Source organism: Glandiceps talaboti, chromosome 20 (genome assembly GCF_964340395.1).
Source record: "Glandiceps talaboti chromosome 20, keGlaTala1.1, whole genome shotgun sequence".
NCBI lineage: Eukaryota > Metazoa > Hemichordata > Enteropneusta > Spengelidae > Glandiceps > Glandiceps talaboti.
This window is the reverse complement of record NC_135568.1, coordinates 7,552,255-7,573,078: the sequence shown is the minus strand read 5'-3', so window position 1 is coordinate 7,573,078 and position 20,824 is coordinate 7,552,255. Positions and strand designations below refer to the sequence as shown.

At 34.8% G+C, this 20,824-nt stretch overlaps 1 protein-coding gene across 2 annotated transcripts; it reads right to left on the bottom strand.

The window, feature by feature from the left end:
- Nucleotides 1-979: 979 nt before the first annotated feature.
- Nucleotides 980-19,918, bottom strand: LOC144450520 (outer dynein arm-docking complex subunit 2-like). 2 transcript variants are annotated; one of them, XM_078141163.1, is made up of 18 exons: nt 19,794-19,918; nt 19,143-19,382; nt 18,447-18,622; nt 17,491-17,695; nt 16,789-17,032; nt 15,826-16,083; nt 15,159-15,319; nt 14,622-14,790; nt 13,896-14,042; nt 10,361-10,447; nt 8,225-8,434; nt 7,223-7,459; nt 6,281-6,607; nt 5,580-5,761; nt 5,244-5,358; nt 4,491-4,679; nt 2,099-2,320; nt 980-1,654 (listed from the first exon to the last, which is right to left on the bottom strand). In XM_078141163.1, exons 2-18 carry the CDS (start codon nt 19,367-19,369, stop codon nt 1,541-1,543), a joined length of 3,270 nt encoding a protein of 1,089 aa, XP_077997289.1. In that variant the 5' UTR covers nt 19,370-19,382; nt 19,794-19,918; the 3' UTR covers nt 980-1,540. The 2 variants fall into 2 exon arrangements, with proteins under 2 accessions (XP_077997289.1, XP_077997290.1); XM_078141164.1 differs by lacking the exon at nt 10,361-10,447.
- Between the last annotated feature and the right edge of the window lie 906 nt (nt 19,919-20,824).

Below are 20,824 nucleotides of genomic sequence, written 5' to 3'. Positions count from 1 at the left end.
TGCTAGGCATAATTGCATACATTTTTGGAATGTTTATCTACATATGATTTATCCACCCCTGTTGTCATCTTTGCAATATAAATCATCATTTGACTGTAACTGAGGGTGTGGTCATGACTGCTAGGGTCAACATATTTTGAGCAATATCTGGAGAATAACACACTCAGAAACGTCCCTACCAAATGTCAGCCCCATTCACTGGGAGTAAGTTTTGGGGAAAAATTAAAGTTTTTAGACCAAATTTTCTTTTTCATCTACTTAAGATGCCTCAATATTCAATTTCAACCCAATCTGCTCAGTAGTTTTGGAATGTTTCTTAAAAGTGTAGCATATGCAGTTTCTTAATGGTTTCTGTATTGTTGTATCAAGTGTGTGAACACTAATATGAAATGGGCTGTACATCAAATGTATTTTAGTCTTATCAATGACTGTACCCTCTTATTGTTATCATTCACAATGTACAATGTCAGGGGTCAGTCTAGATTAGCTGAAAGCTATTTCTTGACTCCCCATTTACCTCTCCCTCTCCCCCCCCCCTCTCTCTCTCTCTCTCTCTCTCTCTCTCTCTCTCTCTCTCTCTCTCTCTCTCTCTCTCTCTCTCTCTCTCTCTCTCTCTCTCTCTCTCTCTCTCTCTCTCTCTCTCTCTCTCTCTCTCTCTCTCTCTCTCTCTCTCTCTCTCTCTCTCTCTCTCTCTCTCTCTCTCTCTCTCTCTCTCTCTCTCTCTCTCTCTCTCTCTCTCTCTCTCTCTCTCTCTCTCTCTCTCTCTCTCTCTCTCTCTCTCTCTCTCTCTCTCTCTCTCTCTCTCTCTCTCTCTCTCTCTCTCTCTCTCTCTCTCTCTCTCTCTCTCTCTCTCTCTCTCGTTTTTTGTTACCATTATTTTGTAATCATTTATTTAGGTAAATAAACCACTTGTCAAATAACCGACAAAAATAAGTATAAGTTTTCACTTGTTGGATCAACCACTCAATGACGCCAGCCATCCATATAAAAGAAACACTTTATTGTACACTGTATGGATATTTTTACACATTATACAAAATAACAATACAATATTTTGTCATTCCTGGAAAAATGACATCGTGATAATAATTACGAATCAATTTAGCTTAAAATATTTTTACCAGTATCGATTTTCTGAAACAGATCCAAAAAGGATTGAGAGAGGGAAAAAAAAGTCCAAGGAAAATTTCACAATAATACGAGCGTTCTGAAAGTTGAAAAAAAATGTTAGCTTTGTACACACTGAAATATCTCTTTTATTTCATGAAATTCTTTTTACAAAATACAATTTAATTTGGTGTTCAAAGGTTGATTCAGTTCAAATGAAACTGTTTGGGATTGCAGGTGAAGACAGATACAAGTACTTTTGGTTTCATCCAATCAAATGCAGTGCGCCTGGTATGAATATTAGATATTATAATATGCAATCCCATTGGTGTATATGGTACATGACATCATACATTATCTTCATCATGGTTAAACTGTTATAGTTTTAAGAGTTCTTATTGGTTTGCTGTAACATGGTTTTCTATTGGTCCAATCACTGATATTTAGCCTTCTCATTGGCTAATGCAAGTCTCCTGATGTTTCCAATGCATCCTGCAGCAGCTTCCTGTAAACCTTCATCTTCAGATCCAACCATGTCAAGCAATAGCTGCAAACAAAAGTACGGATTATTAATATTAAATCCTACAGGAAGGTGAATGAAGGTAGAGTCAAAAAAATGCATTTTACATTCCTGAAACGTGCAGTCACTCAAGTTTATGTTAAAGATGACCAGTACCATTAAAGTTATTGAATTAGATGAAATGACATCATAGAATATATTCCCTCTCCGAGGCACTTGTATTTTTGGTAAATTTTACCTCAAATACTTTACCAGGTTCCCAACAGTCAGCATAACAATGATATTCTCAAATTTGTTCATCTAACAATTTCTGATAAACAGATTTCGTAAGTATAAGATAAAGAAAAGTAGCCAATTCTCTCAGACTTGACTGATCAATCGATCAATTGATTCACTGATTAGTCTATTGATTGATCAATTGATTAACAAATTGATTGATTGATTGATTGATTGATCAGTGTTAAAACTCACCTTAACAACACCATTATTATGCATCGTAATACAGTTATTGGGGTCTTTAGACAGTTGGAAAAGTGCATTAGCAGTGGCTCTGTGTACTTCATTATTGGGGGATTTGAGGTACTTGACAAGAGGTGCCACTGCGTCATGTTCTCCGAATGCTACTCTGTTGTTCCCCCACATACAACACCTAGCAATGGCATCTGCTAAATGTCTTCTAAGTTTATCATCAGTCTGTGAAAAAAAAGACAAACTTAGTTAGATTTGATGGATAAATGTCCACGTTCTATACTAACGTTCCAGTGGTCCAGGTGTGTTGTGTTTCACAGTGTGTTTCAAGTTACCGTTCAGTGGCTCTGTTTGATACAACCACACAGAAACCAATAAGAAACTGCAAATGCTACACTGTAAGATAGCAAGATTGAGTGAATGCAGCTTGCAACATTTTGCCTACATCAAATGAACTGACGTGCTACCATGTTGACCTGGGATGCAGACATCAAATGCAGATGGGGCAACAGTGATGCCTGCGTCTAGTGCTAGTACATATAAATGGGTTTTTTCATTTAGACAAAATGTAGCAAGAAACTGCATTCTTGATATCTCAGTGTAGAGCAGGCACTTTCTTATATTTTTTTTTTGCATGGTTGTATCAAACAGTTGGTGAATCAGTAACATGAACTGGACTGTAAATTGAGTATCACAAAGTGACAAGCAACGTTAACTAAACAATTCATTATTTATATTTGGTAACATGTACAGAATGTTTCCTTTCTTCAAATAAATTATACTTATGTACATATGAGGGGTAAAATCCAACCAAAATAACAAAACCGTCCAATTTCTAACTCAATATTATGTATTATAATCACAGGCATAAATGCACACAGCTATCAAAAAAATCTATGGGTGGAGGGGGGGGGGGGGGTGCCAAATCTGAATTTATTATTTGAGAAAACAGGGAAGAACATCTATCATGCTGAAATAAATTTTATTCCACAAGCAATATAATGATTATACCACTCGCAAGCCAAGTTGTTAGCATTCAAACAGAAAATATAGGATCTATACTCTGGCTTATCTATGTCATGACAATGTATGTCTATGCCAGTTCTAAAGTGAGTCACAATGTTCCAAATTGCCATTATTTTTCCCAAGCTTGCACATCTATAATTATATCAACGTCAAATATTTTTCTTCATTCGGCTGAAAAATATTCATGACATGGTTTTGTGACTAGTTGTGACAAGGCCCCTTAGGTCACTCATATTTTTTCAGCTGAACAGAGATAAATATCGGAGAAGGAAATGATATCTGTAATTTGTTTCTCACAGCAAGATAACATCTTAGTCAAACTGAAAGCAAATAATTTATAGGTTTTGACAGAGCACTGGTCTCAATACCTGACAACTTGATATATACTTAGCCACCTGTTTTAGTGAAAAGAAGAAAATATAAGTATTTCGCCACTGTATCTGATTATGTACTTCTAAAACTTGCAGGGAATAGGGCTGAAATAAAGTTTCTGACATGTACCTACGTGGGTACTTTCATTTCCTTTAAAATCAACAATGTGAAATTAATCATATGCTTGTATGTTTGTATTATTATACTGTCATTAAACCAACGTATCTACCACCACCACCACCACCACCATACCAACGTATCTACTACCACCTCACCTCCGCCCCCACGACACCCATATTCTTTTTTATCATCATTAAGTGTCGTTATTCTAGACAACAGAGAACCTAGTTTGGTTTCTTGTACCATCTTTCAATGAACATTTGCAGTAAAAATACAACGTACATAGGAATGAAAGATTTATCTTATTCAAAATTGTTTACAGGGGTTCAGGCAGAATTCATACACTTTTGGGACCAGGGTGTAATCTTTGCTACATATTTAACAGGTATTCTATTTTATTATAATACTGAAGCGTCACGATATAACTTATAAATGAGCTGATGATGTGACTTATTATACAAACAACTTAACACTATGCAATGAACTGTTCTAACAATGCGAGAAGATAACTGTAATGTCACAGAAGATATTTCCATGTGTTCTGATTTCAACAGACTTACTTACTATCAGTTCTAAACCACTAACACTGAACCAAAGGAGCCTATAAATGGGACGAGCTCCCGTTGGTTATCCGAGAAATAAATAAATAAGAGAAGACATGTATCGACATTAAAGTTATACTAAAAAATACTTGAATTGAGGTTTTATTTAAATATTTCCACTTAGGTATAAAGCTTACAACTCAGTTTGTGCCACTTTTAAAGCATAAGATATTGGTTGTTGATAAGTCAACTTTTATATTGTACTTCTTCAGACAATGTGCAATTTATTGACCACATTATAAAGATGTTAAACAGAAGTGTTTTATTTTACTTACTGTAGGTGTTAATTTTGCCAGCATAGGTACTACACCATGATCTGTTATAACAGCTAAGTTCTCTTCATCCTTAGCAATATTTGCAATGGCTGCACACACACTAGATAACACTTCCATGTGTTCTGATTTCAACAGACTTACTATCAGTTCTAAACCACCAACAAATGATCTCACCATCTCACCAGCATCCTGTCAAACACAGAACAAATATATTCAAGTTCCAAGTGACCAATTTAAGACTTTTTTTTATTAGTAATGGTATTAAATATCACACATTATCATTGCTACAAACATCTCAAATGGAACACAATATCAATTTCACAAAATTTTATTATCATTCCTAAAAAGACGTTATGATTGTTTAGAATTCAATATGTACTGAAGATTTTACAAAAAAATTTATTATCAATATCAAAACAATACTGAAATGATTTCAGTACCTTTCTACAAAAGATTATTATAATTACCACAACAACACTTGGTTGAATTCAATATTTATTATACCAACTGGTATCATACAGCCAATCAGAGTGCCCTCTAAGCAATTTGACCTGCCACTGATGCACACAATTTCTAGTGACACACCAGTGTTCCCCTATCTCTTACTATGTGGTGACTCACAAGAAATCCCAGTTTTTCTCATTTTGACTCACAGCAACAAAATTTGGCTATCATTAGAGGGCACAACCAATATTGTGTTGAATTCAGTATTTCTCTACAAATATATCATATATTATATAGAAATATGTTTACCTTAGCATTTTCAATACAAGGACAGATAGCCCACGCTGCACTGGCTTGTACGTCAGGGTTCTGATTTTTAAGTAATGACCACAGTAAACGAACACCGTCTAATCTGTCAATAACACTGAGAAAAAGAAAAAAAATAACATTAGTTATCATTTATCAGATGATAGTTGAGACTCATGTCTCAATATAATTAATCGTAAAATCCATGGAATGTTAAAGTTGTACAAAAACTCTTAAAAACTTCATTTAATGGAAGACAGTTGGTTGATATTTATGTATGTCAGGGAGGAGGTATACAGTTAGTTGATATTTGAGGAGTTATACAGTTAGTTAACTTACGTCATGTTATCAGGTTCAGTTGCACACGCTCCTACTGCCTTAGTGACGTTGATTAGCAATGCTTGATTGGTTCCTGTCAGTAGGTTCACTAGAGGTGGTATGCCACCTGCTTTTCTTATAGACATTCTATTGGACGGTTCTTGTGCACACTCACCCAGGGCACCTACTACATTCACCAATACCTAAAAGACAGAAAAGTCATTTGAGTACATTTTAAAAAGGTTATATACCTCTAACATATCAAATTGAATGAATCAGAAATCTTGCAAAAATGTTGTGTTTCTTCCCTTTTCTAAAAGTACAAACTTCTGACAACACTAGCACATATGAATCTTTCGTGACTTCAGTCCCAAACTAGTAAGATTCACTATTTTTCAGCAAGATTTCTGTTTCAAAACAGTTTTATTTCATGAATACCAAGGCTTATGTACAGTACATTGGCCGACTTGACAAACCTTGTTAAATTCCAGACCCTATATGATTAATCTACCCTCATCTTTAATACCCCTTATAAACCATAATCAGTTTTAGGTCCTAGATAACTAATTTGTCCTCTACTCATACCAGAGTTTAATCCCCTTGATATAACTAACCTTCAGCAAATTAAAGACCCTAGATAATTAATATGTCCTTTAATTAATCACACCAAGGTTGATCCCTTGATGAAGTTCAGACCCTAGATAATTAATTTATATCCTCACCTCTTCCGGTTGATCATTTAGTAATCCCACTAAGGATTCAATAGCTTTGAGATCCTGGAATCGTTGAACATTTTCTGGACTGATGGCACACTTCCAGATTGCACCAGTAGCAGCAGCTAGAAGTTCTTTATTCTCTGAGTTACTTAGGAGTTTGGCAAGTGGATCCAGCCCTCCATACTCTCTGACAAGATCTCTAGTTTCTTTCTCCTCTGCACACTTAAAGATAGAGCTTGCACAGTGCATTTGAAGTTCAGGATCCTCGCTGTTCAAATTTTTGACTAAGTCTTCAATCATTCCTTCTGTCCTGATGGCAAGTCTGTAACTTTGCTGTTGGGAGAAAAATACACAATAAAGGTCACAAAAAATTTGCATAGGCCTTGGTAACACTACAGAATCTAATAGCACATCTGTAAATATATTCATTCTCATCAACACTGCAGTACAAGGTATGCAATGATTTGCGGCCGACATTTAAATTGTGCAAACCTAAATCATTTGCATAACAGGCCCACCCTAATGACGTAATTCTTATTTTGAAGTCATGGTGACTAAAGAGTAAAAAAGTGGTCACCTTGGAATCTACAAATTGCCAGTTTACACCTTGTTGCCATTGCTAATCACTGAGTGAGTAAAGTCCTTGAGCAAGATTTGAAGAATGACTGTGCCCCAGTCAACCAAGCTGTATACATGTAAAGTAGGGATCTGGTATGATAGCTATGTGAGATTGCTATATGAAAGCTTTACAGATAAAATAATGTAGGCTAATGCATTTACAGAGAATGCAATGGATTGCATGCTCCCATGGAAGTTGAGAAAACACAAAAGGTCATTGTGTTGTACCACTATAGGTCCATGTCTAGAGTAATAAAAGTACTTTGAACACAATACGGGAATATGTTATATGGAATGTAACATGTTTATTAACTGTTGATTGATACTCACCTCAGAAGCACATTCCTGTAATGTTCCAACCACTGGAATCAACATGTTTTCATGGGGTGATTTCAGCAGTTTGGCCAACAGTGGAATACCGCCAGCTTTACGAATAGCATGCTTGTTCTTTGTACTCTTACTACAACTCCATAAAGCCAGGGCACCACAACGAGCCACATCTATGTCTTTCTCAGTTTCAGCACTTATGTGAGCAGAACCCAATGGTGCACAGTCAAGTAAACCAACCTAAAAAATTCAACACAAACAAAAAAAAGACAAGGTTACCTATATTTTCAATTTCACTGGCATTAATAATTCTGTGTATGACAATCTGGTATACTATCTGGTACATTTAAATAATATCATGGACTGATATATTTGAGTGAAAAATCTCTAAAATTACTTAAATAAAGACACATTTTCTTTGGAAAAATTTTTAAACTATCAAAAAGTTTTGAAAAAACATCCCTTGATAAGTGTTCTCACTGACTATAAGCGCTGGAGAAATAAGCCTTTAAAGTTCTCTAGATTTGAGTTTTCTTGTAAAGCAAATGAAAATTGCATTTATTTTATTTTACAACCATTTCATCTGTTTGTATGATAAAAGCTTAAGTTATCAGCAAGGGGAGGATGGAGGTTCCATCTCCTTATGGCATTTCTTTAACCAGTGACAAGCCCTGGTGTGAAATCCTTATGGTCTACTCTTGAAGTAGTATCGATATAATGAATTGGAGTTTAATAGTGACAAGTTTGTCAGGATAACCATATAAATTATGCTGTTTATCTTTCTATAAAATAATCAGGGGAAAACTGAATTATTTATTCACTTCCACCTGCTCTTCAAAGGAAAAAGTGATGTATAAAGAATAGTGCCCTCTGGGACAAATTTGCTTCAAAATCAAAGTATCTTGAATCTTTACTAAATGAACGCTTGTTCCTCATTCTAGCAAAATTTCAAGACTTATTTCTGATGCACAATAATATTTTCAATTAGCAAAATAGAAAACCTACCAGTTTCTTAATACCACCATGTTGCCGTACTGTTCTCCTTGCGCGTCTAAATTTAGCCACATTGGCGATGGTCTCAGCTGCAAGACATTTCAGGTCCTTATTTGGTGAAAGTAATATTTCTACCATGGTCTGTAAGCCTCCCAAATCGGCAATTGCACGCCGAATCTGAACATTACGGGAGATCTCCTTCAGAATTTTCAAGGAACCGATCTAGGAAGTAAAGAAATTTTGAATGTAGTTAAATAACAACAATCAAAACAAGATAAAAAGAAAATCCGTAGTTTTGATATTTTCATAAGATAAAATATTTGACATTTTCAGTCGGCTTTTCTAAGTGAAATGAATGAGACAACATGGAAAATTCCGGTAGAAGAATAATTGCAATATTAACTTTCATTAAAAGATTTATTTTATGCTGAAAAACTGACATGTACCCGAAATTTAAATTTCATAATTATATTTTAGAGGTTTGTGTCTTGATTGATATAACGTTACTGGCAAATTTTGGAATTTAAACCAAATTTGCCACTATATATATAAATTTGGTATCAGATGATACAATGTGATAAATATTTTTTTTTATATGTATGATTGATGTAGGTATTAGATTTACATTTTGCAATATTTTACATTTACTAATAACTTTGATTCTTTGACATAATTTGAAGCATTAGATATATATAGTTGAAGTACGTTTTAGATTTGGATTTTTTTTCTTCAATGTTATCATTAATTATTTATTTTTTGACTTGTTTTGTAAACATTTTACATTCTGTGAGTTAGTAGAATGAATACCGCATTGATAAAAGCCACCACATGGCCAGATAAAATGATGCATATACACACAACAAACTTGGTTAGAATAAGCAATCCTTATACGAGTATACTACCACAGCGCATTGTGTAGAAACCACCAAACAACACAAACACGATGCAATTGTGCAAAAGCACTAACTACAAACAGTAAACAAGCAACATGCAAACCTTTGACAAACATTTATGCATAAATGTATATGTTTGCTAGTCTACACTGACTGACATCACGTTCACTAATTTCATTTGAAATGAAAATATCGTGGATAGAACATTGACAACACATAATGACATAATGTAAATAATGATATTCGTATATGTATGAAATGTAGGGGTGAGAGCATTTGTGGAACCATGGATGGATCCACAGAATATACCAACAATCTCAGAATGGTTGAATATTGCTGGTAAAACTATGAGCAAGTTGGTTATGTATATATTTGTGTGTGTAGTAATGGCCACCATCTTGAATGGCTCAATTAAATATTTACAATTCAAACCATGAACTTCAATATCTCTTTTTCAAAATTCGAACCTTTTTCGACTCAAATTATAATTCTAAGTATATCTTGCATGCATATAGAGAAACCTGTTTTTGTCGTTTCTAATTTTCCCTTTTTCCTAAAATAGAAGAATTTAAAAAAAAAGTATTTGTGGGTTCTTCTATCTCACTTTCATACATAACTTTTTTTCTCTTTCAGTAATTATTGAGTAATGTCTTAACATACAGTATTGTACAGGTTGGCTTCAAATGAATGGAATAAAAAAAACACATTAAATTGTCTCTCTCATTGCAGTGAGCTCTAGACCAGATTTTATGTCTCGTTGTAACTTACAGTTACACTATTTTACCCGTTCTGATAAAACCAAGGAACTAAATAACACTACAACAGAACAAGTGACTTAGAGGAAACTTCATGCAAACTGGGAAGATGAAATCAATTTTGAAAAGTTAGATTTAGAGAAATAGGTGTCACATGAAAACAAAACATACATTTCTATTGATAAAATGATAAAATCTACTGAAAACTATGATTTCTATCTTGGATCTGAAAAATAAAATAATTTTATAACAGTTATCATCTTGTGGTCTGTTCTCATCATTGTATACCCAAGCAGATGCTGCAGCCACTAAAAATAAAAACTTTACTTCTCTTCCGATATAATATCCAGTAGTTCTCTGTCTTTGATATACTGACATATACAATGGGGTTATAAACAGAAATGTTGTATTCAGTTACAAATAATTGTATCTGAAATTGTAAAAGTTACAGTTGTAAATTTTGAAGAGAAACAAAGCATTTATTTTGCATGGCCAGATACCTGGAGTCGTTCTGCTTGTGGATCCGTTAGGTATTCTTCATCAGGAGTAAGATCAGTCACTGGAATTGTATCTGAAATCCTTGTTTTCTGATAACAAATAACATTACATCATCAACCAACCAATAACCTTTCACCCCCTAAATTTAATGCTTTACCCTGGTTTTACTTGTTTAATTATATACTTAAACTGGTAATACTATAAATTTGCATACATGCAGTACTGTACACCTGGAAAGTACTGTACACCTGGAAAGTACCGATAATCAGTCAGTTTCATTTGTCGTGAAATACATACACAATCATGTATACACACTGAAATATGCAACATGTAAAGGCCGTTGCATATATATACACATTACAGTATGATATTGATAATGAACATCATTATGTACATATACACATTGAAATATGCATGCAGTTATGAACATTATACACATTGAAATATAAATGTACAGAACTGTGTATGACTCAATTATGGAAGTATACCAATTGAAATATGTACACAATTGTGTACATAAACACATTGACATAATTACATATGTATGAAATATGTACATCATATGTACACAATCATGTATACAGTTCTATAATTATGTACACTCATAATGACACTGTAATATAGTCATTTACTTTTGTACGTATAAATACTGTCTTTATGTATCCATACTGTCTAATACTACTTTGAAGTGATAGATTTTGTTAGTGCATTCATGTCATAGAAACAACTTAATACAATCATGACTTTTTACAAACATCAAATCCTTTGAAAATAGATCAACCATTTTATCTTGGCACTGTAATACACAGTTAGTAAGATATAGTATAGTAGTTATTGAAATATTTTGGCACAAAGTTAACCTTCACTTTTTGAATTTTTTTTGCATAATATTACATCATCAACCAACGGATAACCTTTCACCTCCTTTTTTTTTTTGCATAAAAATAAAACTGGCTGTTAGTTTTCCATGTTTACAATAGTGCATGTATGCTTTGACAATTTATTTACACCCTTCACCACTATAGGTGTTAAAAACATAATTTCAAAAAAAAAAATTATAAACAGCAAAAAATTAATGTTAAAAGTGTTTTTAACTTACATCATAACCTTACTATATCTTTACTACCATCACCCTCTGAATATGTTTTAAACTTAGTCATTAATAGTATAATTTTTGAAAATTAAAATAATACAATTTATTGTGTACGTAGATGGAGATGATAAGAACACATATTACATATCTATCACTATTTGGACGCACCAATATAGAGAAATTTTTAATGAAAGTTTTTTTTAAACTTGAGGTTGTGAAAAATTTATGACAAGGGTATTTACTGTGTAATTAGGGATAGAATACATTTTAGTTTTGTGCTATATTTACAGTAAATACAACACTGTGCAATTATTGGTTTGTTTTTGTAGTCAGTTATCTAATGTGAATGGAATCTTTGAAGTCCAGGTAGCTGTAACAGAACATTTTTCTTTCACAATTTTTTTTACATCTTTTTTCAACTTTTTCTGCTACTGTACTTGCTGAAGTATAATTATATAACAAGTAAGTGACCAAATACTATGAACATCCTAATCAGTTTATATTTTGTTGGCTATACATGGTCAGCATTCATTTATGCAGTAATATTTATGTCACGTGGACATCAAGCAGTACCATCAATACCTGGTAGACATGTAATTCAGCTAATTCAAACGATTGAGTTATTTCCTGTATATGTTTGGTACATTATCAAATTAGCAAAAATGAAAGAAAAAAACCAGAGGATAGTTACAGCTACATGGACTATAAACTTACACAATTATTTTATAAATATTTATAATTTAAGGACGTACATGTATAACTATATCCTTGACATTATTTACAATATGTATACACAAAAGTCTTTCAGATTGTTTATAATTTAAAATGATATATCTTAAAAACACATATTACTGGTAACCTTACGACATTGGTAATCCAGCCTTTGGTTTAGGTTTAAAGATAGACGCAAACTAAATCTACTGTTCTTCAATGTGGTAGATTACACAAGTGGGTGGTAGCGGTTCCTCTGTTGTGAGATTCTAATTACCCTGTGATCAACATTGCGTAAACATTTGAAGTCCCAAAACAGCACTGCAAGTTTATGGAACTCTAAATAAACTAGTTTTCAGAGACACCTCCCTACTGAGACATCCATTGAATAGCTATCACCGTTGCATCAACATGTTGCAACAATAGTTTCAGTTTGTGTCTATCTTTGAAAACTGAAGGCTCAACTACCAGGGTAATAAGGTGTACCTGTGTGTTTTGCCACCCACCCCCACCCCCACCCCCTCCATCACCATTCATCACCATCCCACCCAAGTGAAAAGAATCTTACACCTGTTACAGTAACATGCAAGTTTAGATTCAGAGCAGCATGCAAAGGACAATGGGGGTCTTAGTAACTCTTTCACAGCCAATATTTTCTCTATCACAAAATTCATGCCAGTTTTTGTCGTTATTTTAGACTTGATCCATTGTCACTTTAAATTTATACATAGTCTGTAAGATATGTCACGACAGGGCGCCCTCACACATCCGTCTACATCTTTCACAGGCCAGTGAGGGCAGAGTGACACAACATATCTTAGTCTAATTACATGTACTTTACCTTGCAAGATTTGTAATAAAAACAAATTTATAATTATATTTCAAATTATAACTGGCAAGAAATTATGTGAAAAAGAGCAGTGAAAGAATTGTACATAGTCAGACAGACACACAGACAGACTGACAGACAGACTGACGGCAGACAGACATGCACATTCTCACCAAGAATTATTAAGCAGCCCCTAAAACTTTTCACATACTTGGCACCACAAGCTTTATTACAAATTCCATCACATATTAAGGACTCCATTTACAAAGTCATGCAATTGATTTTACAGCGCACAGTACATGCTCTCCTACCCACATCCCTATACAATGGACTTGCCCACATGGCAAATACAGTAGTAGGGTTATACCATTTACTAGGAAAATGGGGGGTGGAAATTATTACTGCAAGCATGCCCTTCACCTAAGACTGTCTCCCAACACAGGACTGTATATATTTGGCATGTATGGTGTTTCAATGTGATTGTAACATGTTGTGTTTTGTTGTGTGTCTCTGTTTTGTGTTATCGTAATGCTGGTGATGTCACAAACTCTTCAATGTCTGAGATAAGTTGAGTTAGGTTTTGTAATAAACGTGATATAGTGTACGATGGAACTATAAACAGTGCTGTATAGCAGCGTGCTGTCTCTACTTCACAGTACAAAGTTAGAAGTTTCAGAAGAAGAGGTGTTGTATCATGGTGTGCTGGGAACGCAAAGGAAGGAACGGCTATTGTGTTACAGCAGGTATAAAGAATGAAAATGATAGAACCATTAGTACAAATACAAGACCATGGACAACACACACTGATTAAGTTTAAATAAATAACACCCAAGATACACAGCACACAAACACATATATACATATTATCAGCATTTTACGCAGCAACCAAGACTTTACTGTCTACCTTGCATTTGATTTCCTCAGTCTCTAACAAGTTGATGAGTACTTCAAGACCACCGACATCCCGGATTGCCAACTGACATGTTTCCTGGGCCAGGTTGAAGTCGCGCATGGAGCACAGAGCGATGATAGTCGCAGTTTGGTTGCCTCCCTGTAAGATACAAGAACACCAACAATATCAAGTTATATGCCTGTGCTTTGCTATAAAAAGAACACATTCCATGATGTGGAGGTGGTGTTATTTGCTATATCAGACCTGACTAATTTCTCCCAAAATAGGAATCGTCGTGAATACATTAAAAAATATCAATGAATAAGCGATGGATTCAGAATTCTTACAGTGGTACATATATGCAAATTAAGAGTAACATGCAAAGTACATAGAATGTACAATATGTCATATTGTTTCAAACTCACTGCGTTCTCTTTTTCACCTATATTAATGTCTGAGGGTGACCTGAGAAAGTCAATCTTACAAACTAGCAACATATCATGAATATAATTTTTTGGAGAACTTTCATATATTCCTAAATTTTATTACATCACACACTCAGGGAGTGATTGTTGAATATATAAATACTTAGTTATACATACATGTTTTACATCTCGTTTCAGGATTGCTTTTTAGAATGTTGTCAAAAATAATGAAAAAGACAAAACACAGCATATGTCATAGCAAACTGACAGAGGAGGCTGACAAACAAGATAGAAATTTGATAACGTAATTTACTTTGAGATATTTGACAAGTTTCTGTATTTGCCAGTATTCTGATGGTAAGTCAGCATTAGATTCCTGTCGTCTGTCTGGTGTTTCTTCCTCCTCCTCACTCTCTGATGAACTCTCACTGAATTCTTCCTCCTCCTGGGCTGGAGTTTTGGCTTTCCTACCACCTTCACTGCTGTGATGTCAGAGTAACAAACAAAATCAACTAGTTAGTATCAATCATGTCAACAACTCGGATATCAAACACTTCGATATCAACTTGGATATTAACCAGGAAGAGATACACAATTTCACACAGTCATGTCACATGTAATATATTTCCAGTGAATGTATTTTGTTAAGGTTTTGGAACCGTGGTAATAGAATTGGAACTCTAGTTCAACTTACATACATTACATGTATAGATTTTTATAACTAGAATTGTACGTTTGATGGGAAACCAAGTAAAATACCTAGGGAACAATAAGTATTACCCCAAGGCTTGTCAAAAACACCCACTTTCTTTTTTTTCAAAAAACAAAATATTTACATCACTCCACTAACCTTATTCTTGAAGTTCTTTTCTCCTTTACAACTTTCTTCTTTTCCTTATCTTTCTTTTCTTTTGTAGACTTCTCGTTTTCTTCCTGTGCTATTCCAAGATTTCTCCATTTCAGAGATGGTTCCAATTTCTGTTGGCCAGCCTTCTTCTTCTTCTTGCTTGTCTGTCAATCATATAACAGATATTTATTTAAATCAGAAAACCATCAACACACTGAATATTATCAAAATACCAGTAACTACAGGTTAGACATTGTACTTGCCAACTAGATGTCTATTTTATCTATAAGTAGTATAGTAATAAGTTGAAATCATGATTAATTGGGGGTGTTGATTTTTGGGTCTGCACCCAAAAAACAATTTGATAGGATATATCACACCATACTATGTGTACTGCTACACAAATATGTTTACCCACAGGTGATTTAATACTAAGCAGGATTTACGATATCACAATTTAGTTATTATATCTAACAACAGAGTTTCAACTAATATCTCAGTAGCAGCTAGTGCAGCTTTAAGTTTGCCAACAATGATGAATCTAGGGGTAGTAGAAGTTGGAACGCCCAAAGTGGAGTCTGGGTAACCATGACTATAGATTTAGAATACACTGTTGTCAAAGAAAATATGAATCACTGAACATAGAAAATTATGCGTATTATTTTCTCACCTTTTGTTTTTCTTGTTTATCCTCCTTATCATCCTTTTCCTTGCCTCTTTCCTCCCTCCTCTCACTGTAATCTCCATCATCGTCAGCCTTGATGTCAAACTTGCCTTCATCTCCACGTCCTTCTTCTTGAAGTGAGAATTCTTTCTTGTCAATCTTCTCAGCAAAGTGAGCACTTTTTTCCTTGAGAAGGCTGATCAAATCTTTACTAATCTCACCTTCTCTTTCATAGTCGATCTCTTCGCCTTCCTTCTCTGAACCCTGTAAAATAAAAAAAATATGACGTTTCTATCAATAAATAGTTGCTAAGCTGTCAGTGCATTTATTTGTTGGGTAGTCAGGACTGGGAAACACAGGGTTTCTGAATTCTTATGTTCAAAGGAATGCTATAGGCATTCAGCGTATTGTCATACATCATATCATTTTGCTACTTTGCCACTAGAGGGTGCACTTCACTGGAAAGTTCCATTACATTTAGTATATAATCAATTCACGATTGCTCAAAAATGAGAAATAGTTCTGAACAACCCAAATGCATTCATACTATTCTAAACCTATGAAAATTCAACACCAGAATTAACATCCAGTCTGGAGTTCACTTCTCGGACTTCAAATTAACTTGAAAAGCGAGTGTTATAATTTGCAGTAGACAGCATCTCTTGCTGTGTGTCATTTAACACATTTCCAACTAATAGAAATTACAGTTACTGCCTGTTATCAGTAAAATACTCAACATGTACTCTGGCCAAGAGCAGACTAGTATGGTACATATCTGTCTAGTTCTAATTACGGAATTATTACCTTACTAAACAAAACGATCAAGCATATTTCATAATGTTCTACATTTACCAGTTATCACAAAGACAAAGGTTAGTATAGTTTGGCCACTAGGTGTGCTATTCGACGCCATTATTCCATCCGGGGCGCATTCAACAGTAGCGCTATATGGTTGCAAAGGACCCTTACCTTATTCAGAAAGACACCGGCTGTGGCAGCAGTGACTGACAGAGCATCACCATCATGGGGTTTGATCTTCAAGTAACAGATTTCACCATGAACTTGACGCCATGGTGGAGCACGGCATCCATTAGCAAAGACATAATCTGATGTATATACAATGGACTCAAGTACACAACTCTCATCTTCACCGGAGAAAGATTGCAACAACTTCACTTCACGGTCAACCTGTTCTGGTCTCAAACGCACCTCTCTGTCAATCAAACAAAGCATATATAGTTACTTTTCATGTAAACTTTGTCAAATTAAACTTTGCTTAACTGTTTTATCTAGTCAAGAATATCTACTAGGTCAAGGAATGTTATCAATCTTTACACTATCATTGTGACAGGCAAGCATGGACATATTGCAGTCTGCCTCGCCGTTGTGCGAGAGTAACTTACAATATACTGTCTGTTTCAAAAATCGTTTTTCTTGGAGTAAACAAATCCTTTGAAACAGATAATCCCATACTGAAATATGCATTTAAAAATAAAATGAAATTTATTTCATTTATTTATTTCAACAAACACTTAATGATGAAAAATTGGTTTCTTTTCCAAATTAAGTTTGTTTTTATATTCACAGGTGGCATTGTACACAAATGTATATCTGTTGAGGCAATTGTTGAGGTGGAAAGAGTCCAAAGAAACAGCTAAATTTCTAACTTACTTGGCGATTTCCTTGATGGACTGACTCATTAACTGAGTATCAAACTGTTGTACAATTAAGGCTACTTTCAGTTTCATTTCTTTCTCTTCCTTAGCCTCTCCTTCTTCTTTCTGTATCTGGTCCAGTAGACGAACTGTGGCTGAATCTTCACCTTCCACACTGGCAAAACCCTCACCCAGGATGTTAACCAATGGATCAAGATTAGCTGTCAAATTCAAACAACACAAACATTTCAATTCATTGATTTTGTAGTTGCTAAAGACAAATGCCATGATTATACAAATGTAGGTGTAGTACAGTACACTATAGAAAAACAACATTTTTTTTTTGCAGTGGTTCACAATGATAAAACAACCGATAGGTTTTCTTGTGAGTCACCACATAGTAAGCGTTAGAGGAAAACTGAATTTTTATGTATCACAAGGTATTGCTTTGCATCAGTGGCATGTCAATTTGACAACACACTGGTGGAGTGGACTCAACAACCAGACTAGTAACACTTTGTGCAAATAAATTACTTCACATATCCCCTTTTGATAACACAAATATGACATTCAGGTGTTTCCTGGTTATAAAAAATAACATTTCAAGCTTTAAAGAGCTTACTGGTAAAAGGCAATAAACAGTTCTGTATACTGGAAATAAAATTTTACCACTATGGTGCATTGTAATAAAAATATCAACTTTTAATTTCTTGGTTAACACCACGACTTCACCTGTACTTAGTATATAAGCACACATGAAAATAAATCGACTTCTTGTTCTATTTTAGCTCTCTAGCATGAGATCAGTGTTATATTACAGGACCTGATATATCATTTCTCTCATGCTAGAGGGCCATATAGTGAGATTTTATTGACAATTTGCATCATCATTGTTGTCAAACCACTATCTATCTACTGTCTACATTTACCTTGTATTTCATAATATAAATATATACAGTGACAGTGTCTTACCTTCAAGAATACATCTTGCTTCATGCATCTTCTTATCACTTGCATTCTTCAAGACAGCACAGACCTGTTCCAGAGAAGACACTTTCAAAATGTAGTTGACTTCACCACGTTTCTCCATCACTAGAAATGGGTTATCCTCTTTGTCTTTAGCTGTTGATGTCAAACCACCATCATCACTGCAGAGACAAAGTCAAAAATACAAATTTATTGATATTGCAAAATAACACCAAAATACTGCACTAGAGTCGGTGGATGTACAAGGTACAAGGTTGGTAGTGTGTCCTACTATCTAGTGATTGGCAGTTCTGGGTTCAAGTGCCAGCCCTGGCCAACATTTTTCCTTATTGTTTAAGCAATACATAAAATTTTGTAAATGCCATAACATCATAAATGCATTGCCTGATATTCAAGACAACTATGAATGGTAATTAGTATAGGTCAAAGTTCATCTATTCTCTCATAATATTAATGACTTTGTAATTCTCAAACAGAATAAAATGTGTGTGATTTTATCAGATTCTCCTGTTACCTAAACCTTAGCAAAAACACTGGTCACTCTTTGAAGTGATATCTTTATTGGTTGTCATGACCTTAAGTGCTTGTACACAGGAATCTTATAACTATACAGGTATGCACTGGATTCAATAAGACACATAATATCAACTCTGTTGATGAAACAACTACAATCATACTCACTTTTGTTCATATCCACCAGTAAATGCTGATGGCTCTAAACTTGTTTGCCATTCTAGTGCTTTCTTAAATGGCATCTGAGCTTCCTGTGGATGCTTTCCCGGGAACCCCTCCACGAATTTGATGATGTTGTTCAAAATGGTTTCATTGATAGGGGTAAACTCCAGTTTACCCTCACCACCATCACTGGCGGAGGTCCACTGTGCCGCACGAGTCAATGTCTGACCCATACTTATATATTATCTGTAAAATCAAATTTGTTAATATAATTACTAGCTATAAAAAGCAATTTAGTTCGCGTATATGTGTAATTTATATATATTGACAATTTTGCTATTAACTACCACAATATCATATGAACTATGGCACCTTTCCCACACTACCTAACTCATTCTCTCTCCTTTTCTTCTTCTTGAAAAGTATATAAAACTGTAAACGTCAAAATTTAGCCAATATTATCAACAATCGAGCCATATGGCTTTGAATTAAAAGTCCAAAACAACACAACAGTGTACTGATCGCGATCGCAACGACAGCCATGTTGGAATCGCGACTGGGTTCTGTTTCTGTGTGCAAAGTAGGATATTTCTTTAACGTTTCGCAAAAATGTGCATCTCTTTTCTAAAAATAATCTATCCTTAGTAAGAAAATTACCTCTGTTTCGACGAAATAAATCAGTAGGTCTTGACACTGTCGGTTAACGCTGTGCAGAACCGACACACTTCCTTCGAATATCCTGGCAGCGCTCTATTTTGGTTTCTGTCGTTGCTACGTGATATTGCGCGTGCGCATTTTGAATTTGATAGTGCGCCCTCAACAAATATTTTCCATTTGTTGTTGTTTTCGTAAAGCACCCGGAGCAACAACAACCAATCGATCTGGGGGCCAGGATCCGAGGATCCTATAAATACGGGAGATTTTTCATTAGAAAACTACTAGTCAAAACCTATGCCACGGTCGTGGTCACATAATTTCAACGTAGATGTCAACAAGTGTAATTAAACTTGAGCGTTTTTAAAACTAATAAAAGATCAACTTTGCAGCGACACATGTGTACGATAAACACTCAACAAATTGCGCTATTAGTATTAACAATTTTTCTTACTACTAAAATTAAAAGCTAAGAAAAATGAAAAATACTTTCTACATTTAATAGAATTATCAATAGTGTGTTTTTCTTCCCTGTATACATGATGGGGCATTGTGGTTGTGTATCGTATATCTTGTTTATGTTGTAAACTCAGTCATTGGGTAACTGGTCGTTGAGGGCGTTCCGCTGTGTAGAATGTCTCTGAGTGTACGTGTCTAGAGTCGACGGTGACCGTGGTAGGAATCAGCCTGAGTGAGTTGGAGCTGCTACAAATACAAAGCAGAGAACGTGAGGATGGGGATACATCAACAAAATGGGTCATTTTTCACATAAGATCCACTTTTCTTCATCTACATGGGGTGGGTAAAGGTTTGTGTATTTGTGTTGTCATGGAATCGAATATTCCCTTTCTCCAGCTGTAAAAAAGAAAACCATGTACAGCCTGAGTAATCAGTATCGCACATCATAGCTGTCACGTAGTATTCATGAAGATGACACCGATTCAAATCCCAGGGACCAAGAAATGCTCTGACGGTGAGGACAGTATGACCAATCTGGTACACAGCATCACGTGACTAAGAAATGTAGATATAAA

Coding starts and splice junctions, on each gene's coding strand:
- LOC144450520 (XM_078141163.1), bottom strand. CDS start 19,369: ATGGGTCAGACATTGACTCGTGCGGCACAGTGGACCTCCGCCAGTGAT. Junction 8,435..10,360: donor CACAAGCAGAACGACTCCAG/GTATCTGGCCAT, acceptor TTTACTTCCTAG/ATCGGTTCCTTGAAAATTCT. Junction 6,608..7,222: donor TACAGGAATGTGCTTCTGAG/GTGAGTATCAAT, acceptor TTCTCCCAACAG/CAAAGTTACAGACTTGCCAT.